This window comes from Cebus imitator, unplaced genomic scaffold (genome assembly GCF_001604975.1).
Source record: "Cebus imitator isolate Cc_AM_T3 unplaced genomic scaffold, Cebus_imitator-1.0 Scaffold102, whole genome shotgun sequence".
In the NCBI taxonomy this organism is placed as follows: Eukaryota; Metazoa; Chordata; class Mammalia; order Primates; family Cebidae; genus Cebus; species Cebus imitator.
Genome location: NW_016107417.1, coordinates 2,641,019 through 2,649,807, shown reverse-complemented (window position 1 = coordinate 2,649,807; position 8,789 = coordinate 2,641,019). Strand labels below are relative to the sequence as shown.

General features: G+C 54.0%; 1 protein-coding gene across 4 annotated transcripts in view; it reads left to right on the top strand.

Moving 5' to 3' along the window:
* SNX32 (sorting nexin 32) overlaps positions 1 to 7,548 on the top strand; it is a 23,053-nt gene extending 15,505 nt beyond the window's left edge. For 3 of the 4 annotated variants that reach the window (XM_017537424.2, XM_017537423.2, XM_037741590.1), the window contains exons 2-13: positions 3,307 to 3,411; positions 3,765 to 3,875; positions 3,994 to 4,115; positions 4,276 to 4,399; positions 4,596 to 4,700; positions 4,900 to 5,005; positions 5,154 to 5,229; positions 5,464 to 5,503; positions 6,293 to 6,379; positions 6,458 to 6,617; positions 6,695 to 6,780; positions 7,136 to 7,548. In XM_017537424.2, coding sequence (XP_017392913.1) covers positions 3,307 to 3,411; positions 3,765 to 3,875; positions 3,994 to 4,115; positions 4,276 to 4,399; positions 4,596 to 4,700; positions 4,900 to 5,005; positions 5,154 to 5,229; positions 5,464 to 5,503; positions 6,293 to 6,379; positions 6,458 to 6,617; positions 6,695 to 6,780; positions 7,136 to 7,189 — 1,176 coding nt within the window. In that variant the 3' untranslated portion in view covers positions 7,190 to 7,548. The remainder of the gene's footprint in view (positions 1 to 3,306; positions 3,412 to 3,764; positions 3,876 to 3,993; positions 4,116 to 4,275; positions 4,400 to 4,595; positions 4,701 to 4,899; positions 5,006 to 5,153; positions 5,230 to 5,463; positions 5,504 to 6,292; positions 6,380 to 6,457; positions 6,618 to 6,694; positions 6,781 to 7,135) is intronic. The other variant, XM_037741591.1, reaches the window with a different exon arrangement.
* Positions 7,549 to 8,789: the final 1,241 nt, after the last annotated feature.

The following is an 8,789-nucleotide window of genomic DNA, read 5'->3' as shown; positions in this document are numbered from 1 at the left end:
CCATGTTAGCCAGGATGGTCTCAATCTCCTGACCTTGTGATCTGCCCGCCTCAGCCTCCCAAAGTGCTGGGATTACAGGTGTGAGTCACCACGACTGGCCAATTGTTGGGGGTTTTTGTGGAGGCAGGGTTGGAGGGTGTCTCACCATGTTGCCCAAACTGGTCTTGAACTCCAGGGCTCAAACGATTCTCCCGCCTTGGCCTCCCAAAGTGCTGGATTACAGAACTTTAATTTTTTTTTTTTTTTTTTTTAAGACGGGGTTTCACCATGTTGGTTAGGCTGGTCTTGAACTCCCAACCTTAGGTGATCCGCCCGCCTTGGCCTCCAAAGTGCTTGGATTATAGGAGTGAGCCACCACAGCCGGCAAAAAAAATTTTTCTTTAATTATCTGGACATGGTGGTACACGCCTGCGGTCCTTGCTACTAGGAAGGCTGAGTCAGGAGGATTGCCTGAGCGAGGATATGAAGGCTGCAGTGGGCTGTGGTGGTGCCACCACACTCCAGCCTGGGTGACAGAGCAAGACTCTGTCTCCAAATAAGTAAAGAAAATATATATCATGATCTGAGTGGGTGATGGTTATCTAGCTGTATATATATCTACAAATTAATTGGTGCTTTACACTTAAAATTTGTGCACTTTCCTGTAACTTATGCCTCAATTTAAAAAAAGGGGGGGGACCAGGTGTGGTGGCTCACGCCTATAATCCCAGCACTTTGGGAGGCTGAGGCAGGTGGGTTCAAGACCAGCCTGGCCAACACAGCAGAACCCCGACTCTACTAAAAGTACAAAAACCAGCCAGTAGTGGTGCGCACTTGTAATCCCAACTACTCAGGAGGCTGAGGCAGGAAAATCACTTGAACTCGGGAGGCAGAGTTTGCAGTGAGCCAAGATCATGACACTGCGCTCTAGCCTGGGTGACAGAGCGAGACTCTACCTAAAAAAAAAAAAAAAAAAAAAAAAAAAAGATTGTTCATGGCAGCTTTATTCATAATAGCCAAAAACTTGAAATAATCCAAATGACCATCAACAGTAGAGTGGATACATACATTGTGATATAATCATATAATGAAATAAGACACAGGAATGAAAACAACTGCTTCTCCTCTCAACAACATAGAACTCTCTAAAGAATGGGGGCACAAAAGAATACATAACACATAATTGCATTTCTGGGAAGTTCAAGAATAGGCCAGAATGGGCTGGGCTCAGTGGCTCATGCCACCTTGGGAGGCCGAGGCGGGCAGATCACCTGTGGTCAGGAGTTCAAAACCAGCCTGGCCAACATGGTGAAAACCCCGTCTCTACTAAAATAAAAAAATTATTGGGGTGTGGTGGTGGGCGCCTATAATCCCAGCTACTCGCCAGGAGGCCGAAGCAGGAGAATCCCATTAGCCTGGGGGGTAGTGGTTGCAGTGAGCTGAGATCACGTCACTGCACTCCAGCCTGGGCAACAGAGTGAGACTTGGTCTCAAAAAAAAAGAATAGGCTAGAATAATATATGATGATAGAAGTCAGAATGGTGGTCAGTTCTGGGGTGGGGGATAATTGTTGTTTTTTTTGAGACACTTTCTCACTCTGTCACCTAGGCTGGAGGCTGAAGTGCAGTGGCAAGGTCCTGGCTCACTGCAGCCTCAACCTCCCAAGCTCAATCTTCCCACCTCAGCCCCCCAAGTAGCTGGAACCACAAGCATGTGACCACACTCAGCTAATTTTTTTTTTTTTTTTTTTTNTGGCAAGAAACACTGTAGAGATAACCCTGTCAACAGTGACCAGCAACCTTAGGGTCAATTCCTTTATGCTGGACAGCCAGGAGGAGGGGAGAGATTCGGGCATCTCCACCCAGGGAGGAGACATCACTAGACCAGCTGCAGATGGGCCACCATCAGGCAGGGGCTGACCTGTTTCTGGACCCACATACCATCAAGCGCCATCTCAGGGACCATCTCCAAAGTGTGTCAAAACCAGAGAGAGGAGAGAGTGAGGAGGCCTCCAGATTGAGAGGTGGGACAGGTGCCTTTTGTATACTGGTGAGCAATGCTGAAAGACAGAGTGATTCCTAAGCCTCTTCCCTTCCCCCTAATATCACTTGGCACAATGATGTGGACACAGTAGGTATTCAATAAATGCATGTTGCTTCTGGCCCTTTGGAAGGCTAAGGTGGGAGGATTGTTTGAGCCCAGGAGTTGGAGACCAGCCTGGGCAACATAGTAAGACCCTGTCTCTAAAAAAAAAAAAAAAAAATAGCTGGGCATGGTGGTACGTGTCTGTAGTCCCAGCTACTCGGGGAGCTGAGGCAGGATGATCACTTGAGCCCAGGGGTTCGAGGCTGCAGTGAGCTATGATGGCACCACTGCATTACAGCCTGAGTGACAGAGCAAGACCCTGTCTCAAAAATAAATAAATAAATGTTGAACAGCTCAATGCAAGAACAAGCTAGTAGCTCAGTGTCTCGTGGACCTTTTTACTTGGAGAAATACACATGCTTTGCATGTAAGCTGTTGCCTCTTGGCACCAAAAGTAGTAAATGGAATGGTTTTGGCAACCCCACCAGAAGAGGTGGGAACATCTCATCCAACTCACTTGAAGCCTTGGTTAAGGGATGCCTGAGGAAGCCAGCTGGGGAAGAGGTGGGCAAGTAACTGAGAAAGAGCATGGGGTTGGGAATTAAGAAACTGAGTTGCGCCCGGCGCAGTGGCTCACGCCTGTAATCCCAGACTTTGGGAGGCTGAGGCAGGTGGATCACCTGAGGTCAGGAGTTTGAGATCAGGCTAGCTAACATGGTGAAACCCCGTCTCTACTAAAAATACAAAAATTAGCCTGGCGTGGTAGTGCACCTCTGTGATCCCAGCTACTCGGGAGGCTGAGGCAGGAGAATTGCCTGAACCCAGGAAGCGGAGGTTGCAGTGAGCTGAGATGGCGCCACTGCACTCCAGCCTGGGCCACAGAGCAAGACTCCATCTTAAAAAACACAAACAACAAAACAAAACAAAAAACTGGGTTTCAATCTGGTACTGTTGCTTTGCAGCTGCATAACCTTAGACAAATTACTTTACCTCTCTGGTGGTCTCAGCTTCAATATCTGTAAAATGGGAAGCATTCTGCTTGCCTACAAGGATTGGAGTGTTAAAATGTTTTGGCAGTTCCCAAGCTCAGGTCAGTGCCTTATCAGGACCCCTCTCTGGTGACCTGGGGCATTGTGGAAGCAGTGCGGCTGAAGACGGCTCTGCAGGTGGACCAGGCCTGCAGGGCAAGGAAGGGCAAAGGGGCCACGCTCAGCCAGACCAGAGACCTCCTTTCCTCCACAGCCTTCCTGCGCATTGGTGGAACTGCAGGGAGACAGCTCCTTACAGGTGGAGATCTCTGACGCAGTGAGTGAGCGGGACAAGGTGAAATTCACTGTTCAAACCAAGGTGAGGCAGTGCGGGCCTCGAGGAAAGGTGCTGGTGGCTGCCTGCAGGAGGCCTCCCCCAGGGGTGGTAGACACGTGCCAACACAGCCTGCGGGCCCTGTTCCTCCACCTAGCACTTGCCCTCAGTCCCTTCTAGAAAGTGAGCATCTTGGCTAGGCTCTGGGTGTCTTTGCCTGAGGCCCTGAGTCCTAATCATCCCCGCCCACCATTCTGAATGAAATCATGGACACCTGAGCGCTAACTGGGTCCTCCCTGGAAAGTGGGATGAGGGGGACCCAAAAGTAGGTGCCCAGGAGACTTGTTGAGGCAGGGCTTGGGGCAGAGAGGGACCTCAGACGGCCTTCCTGCTTCCAGAGCTGCCTCCCTCACTTCGCCCAGACTGAGTTCTCAGTCGTGCGGCAGCACGAGGAGTTCATCTGGCTGCATGACGCCTACGTGGAGAACGAGGAGTACGCCGGCCTCATTGTGAGGAGGGGCTGGGCAGGGGCTGGGAGGGACAGGCAGAGCACTGGGTGAGGACCAAAGGCTGTGACGGCCACCTCGGCAGTGAGAGGCCTCCCAGCTCTGTCCCTCCTTTGAGCAGATCCCCCCAGCCCCTCCAAGGCCAGACTTTGAGGCTTCGAGAGAAAAGCTGCAGAAACTGGGTGAGGGGGACAGCTCTGTCACTCGGGAAGAGTTTGCCAAGATGAAGCAGGAGCTGGAAGCGTGAGTGCCACCTCTTTTTCCCGCTATGCCCAGAGCCCAGCTGTCTTCCCCAGCTATTCCCCCAATGAATGTTTAGCAACCCTGACCTCTGACCCCAGAAAGGGGACAGGCAGGATGATGGGAGCTGAGCAGGGCCTGTGAGCCGCTGCTGCTCTCGCAGGGAGTACCTGGCCATCTTTAAGAAGACAGTTGCGATGCACGAAGTCTTTCTGCAGCGCCTGGCGGCCCACCCCACCCTGCGCCGAGACCACAACTTCTTTGTTTTTTTGGAATATGGACAGGATGTGAGCTGGGCCGAATCCCTAAAATCACCCCTGGGGCAGGAGTCTAGCTTGGGTCGGGAGACCCCCAGGGTTGGCAGGGCTGGACAGGCGGCCCAAGTGGGCCCAAGCCTGTGTCTCAGCTCCGTGAGTGGCTTGTGACACGGGCTGGGAGGCGAGAACGCCCACCCCACCATCACACCCTCCTTGTGTGCCTCAGCTGAGTGTCCGGGGGAAGAATAGGAAGGAGCTCCTGGGAGGGTTCCTGAGGAATATCGTGAAGTCCGCGGATGAAGCCCTCATCACTGGCATGTCAGGGCTCAAGGTAACCCTTGGGGCTCCTCTCTAGATTCAACCCAGTGCCTCAAGTCCACAGCACAGACTGAGGCCCAGGCTGGCTGTGGGAGGGAAGCCAGTGGTGGGGCCTGGCCTGGATTAGAAAGAGATTTTGCCAACCCCGGGTGCCTGTGCTGCCAAGCTCCTTGGTGACCCAGTGTCAATGGGCTCCTGCCTGGCTCCCTTAGGAGGTGGATGACTTCTTTGAGCATGAGAGGACCTTCCTGTTGGAGTATCACACCCGTATCCGAGATGCCTGCCTGCGGGCCGACCGCGTCATGCGCTCCCACAAGTGTACGCAGGGCCCAAGGGGTCCTGGATCCCCCTGCCCCTCTCCCCAGCGGTTCAACTCCTTGGGGGAGAGAAGAGAGCAGGGCATGCCACAAGCACCAGGGCTTGACATGCAGATGTAGGGGCTCTGATGGGGGTTGTTCCCCAACAGGCCTGGCAGACGATTATATCCCTATCTCAGCTGCACTGAGCAGTCTGGGAACACAGGAAGTCAACCAGCTAAGGACGTGAGGACTCCTCCCACCTCTACCCTCTCCCAATGCCTGTAATACCATGTCTTCCCATGAGGGGTCACTCTGTAGATGTCTACTGTCAGCTCTAGGTGGGAGGTGTAGGCTCTCTTGTTGGGGGAGGGTGTTGGGAGGGAAAGGGGAGAGGGAGATTCCTGAGGAGAGGCTGAGGCAGAGAGCTTTGAGCTGTGTCTCAGCCCCCAACCCTAACTCCTCCCCACTGTTTCCTAGGAGCTTCCTCAAATTGGCAGAGCTCTTTGAACGGCTGAGGGTAAGTACTGCCTTCTCTTTCCTGGTGAGCTTTGGAGGGAAGATGAGTCCTGCAGAGGAAGAGCTCCAGGATCATCTTGGGATGTTCAGTGATAATTTGGGCCCACTGGCAAGCTGGGCTCACACTCCAGACTAGTTTAGTAAGAGGTGGGGTGAAAACGAGAATCCAGCCTCGTGTGTGTGTGTGTGTGTGTGTGTGCACGCGCGCGTGCACACACACACACGTGGCAGGGGACCGGTGGGAGGCACAGGGTGTGTCCAAACCTCTGGCAGGCTGCACCCAGCTGCCAGCACACTGCCCGGGTACACACTTCCCCCCTTTCCCCAAGAAAGTCACTGGAGTGTCTCCATCTTCCTAAAATGTCTGTTAGACTGTATTTCTTCCTGCTTAAGGCCCTTCAGGGACCCTGCCTCTTCTGGAAGCTCCCCAAGCCCCAAAGCCCAAAGTCCCGAGCTTCCATTTTCAGCCTCTTGTGCTCCAGCCTCTGCCTCCATTCCCTGCTCTGCCCAAGTGCCCTCCCTGAACCCAGGCTTAATCCAGGTTATACCCAGGCTTGCACAGCTGCCAAGCTCTCAGCTCCCTCTGTCTGGCTTTTACTTGGTCCCCAAGATCCAGACTAGATGCCATTTCCTCTGTGAAGCCTTCCCTGGCCTGCTCCCCTGAACACCAAGTCTGACCTGGAGCAGTTACCTAAGGCTTCTTTGCTGGATATTTAGATGAAGAGGCGCCTCCCACCCTTTAGCTGCCCCTCTGACAAGCTCCCTTCCCAGTGCCCGCTTTCTGATGCAGAAGTTGGAGGGCCGGGTGGCTTCCGATGAGGACCTGAAGTTGTCAGACATGCTGAGGTATTACATGCGCGACTCACAGGCAGCCAAGGTGAGAGGCAGCCCCAGAGCAGTGCTCACGCCTGGAGACCAGGACAGGGCAGCAGTGACCCTGTGCCCGTGGTTCTAGGACCTGCTATACCGGCGGCTGCGGGCACTGGCTGACTATGAGAATGCCAACAAGGCGCTGGACAAGGCACGCACCAGGAACCGGGAGGTTCGGCCCGCCGAGAGCCACCAGCAGCTGTGCTGCCAACGCTTCGAGCGCCTCTCCGACTCTGCCAAGCAAGGTGAGCCCGCAGTCCCCAGCCTGGAGCCACCTGTCCTGCCCAGCCCAGGGCCCCATGCCCCTTCCCCTCCTCTCCAGAGCTCATGGACTTCAAGTCCCGCCGGGTCTCCTCTTTTCGAAAGAATCTCATTGAGCTGGCAGAGCTGGAGCTCAAACATGCCAAGGTGAGCCCTCCCACCCTCACGGGCCCTTGTGACGCCTCCCACCTCCAACCTCCCTCCCCCCACAGACACGAGGGTATGCGTGCATGTGTGTACGCAGGTGTGTATGCATATGTGGGTGTGTGCATGCATGTGCATGTGTGCATGTGTGCACGCACATGGTGTGAGGAGGGGCCATCCATGAGAGTAGCCCCAGCTAAGGCTCAGGACCCTTACCTTCTTGGTAAGAAGCCCCAGTTAACCGCACCTGTTATTGCAGAGAGCGGAGGCGTGGGGAGGAAGGGGGCATCTAACGTGCAGAAAGAATGGTACTGACTCAGAGAGCAGGAGACTTCAAGGACCTGTTTCTCCTCTGCAGGCCAGCACCCTGATTCTCCGGAACACCCTTGTGGCCCTAAAGGGGGAACCTTAGAGCAGCCAGAACTTGCTCTGGGATCTCTAGTAACGGGGGTATCCCAGACCCCTCTCCAGCAAGATGTCTCCTTCCCTAGCACAGTGCCGCTAGCCACATCGTCACTCTGCCCCACATCCTCCCAGGGAAAGCCCGAACCCGCTACCCCCCCACCACCAAAGGTGCCAGGCCCTGCAAGACACAGGGCAGCATGGGCATTGTAATTGGCCACAGGTCAGCAGAGCCCCAGGGACCCTGACATCCCCCCACCACCAGGCTGAAGGACAGCCTCTACCCTCACCCGTGGCCTTGAAGGAATCACAGCTCACTTGATCCCAGCCTGTTCTCCTTCACAAATAAAAACCTTGGTTTTGCAGCAAGGGGGCCTGTTGTCCTTACTTCCCACAGCTCAAGGGTCCACCAGGCACACCCTCTGCCAAGGCAGTATCAAGATCAGAACCTGGGGATACCACAGAGGGCACCCCTGCAGCATCCTCAGCCCTCTCTCCAGTGGCAGCAGGCTCCCTGTGGGAAGGCAAGACACCCAGAACAGTCTTCCCGGTTTGCCCCCACCCCTATAAACCCTAGCACCAAGATGAATCCCAAGTTCTCCACACCTGTTTCCTAACCAGAAAAAGGACCTAGTCCTTCCTCCCAGAACCACTCATGAGCTTCCAGGAGTTAAGGAGCCAGCTCTAAGTCAGGATGCAGCCTCCCTTCTCAGCTCAGGTGACTAGGGAGACCCCATATTAGCACTCCAAATTCACCTCACTCCTAGGGCCAGACTTCTTGGATGTCTTTGCCTGCTGGGCAGGTGAAAGCCCAAAGTACAAGCTGGAAAACAGCCCATGGCAATGCTGGCAAAAGGCACCAGCAACACCCTCTTGGTTAAACATAGGGAGGCGGTGCTTAAGACACCTGGGTCTGAAGTCCTGGGCTCCACCTGGGTGGCCCCACCCTCAACGGACTCCAGCCACATCTACAGGTCAAAGGCTCAACTTGGCCTCTTACAGCAGCCACTGGACCTGACCCTCATAAATTTGAGTCAGCCATCCAGGGAAGACAGACCAAACCGAACCTTACAGATACCTGTGACATGCCTATCAGCCCACACCCAGGCAGGGGACAGAACAGAGTATCAGATGGACCTCACTGCCCAACCAGGCAAAGCTACAGAGCAGCCAATTGAGGCATAAATTACTTCTGCTGGAGAACCCCTGCAGCCAGCAGCAGACATACCCACTCCTTCAACAGCCAGTCTGGCATCAATCACAGCACCAACAGAAATAATGGTGTATATCGGAAGAGCGTTTCAGCCAGTCACAAACCAGATAAGGGTGTGTAAGGGCTGGTTGGGCATGGGGTACAGAGAATAGAGATAGTACCATTTTCCCAGTGAACCCCACTTCCCTAAGGTCTCCTGGGCCCCAACCTTGAAACACACATCTCATTAATGAGTCTTTTTATTGTCTTTTTTTTTTAATCGAAGGTCCCTTAGTGGTCCTGCTTCCATGAGTAGCAGTGACCAGGGGAAAAGGGAGAGGAACCAGCCGGCACAGGGAGGGGTCATCTCCACAACATTCCATTTATACACAGAACTAAACAGACAAGCACAGAGTCA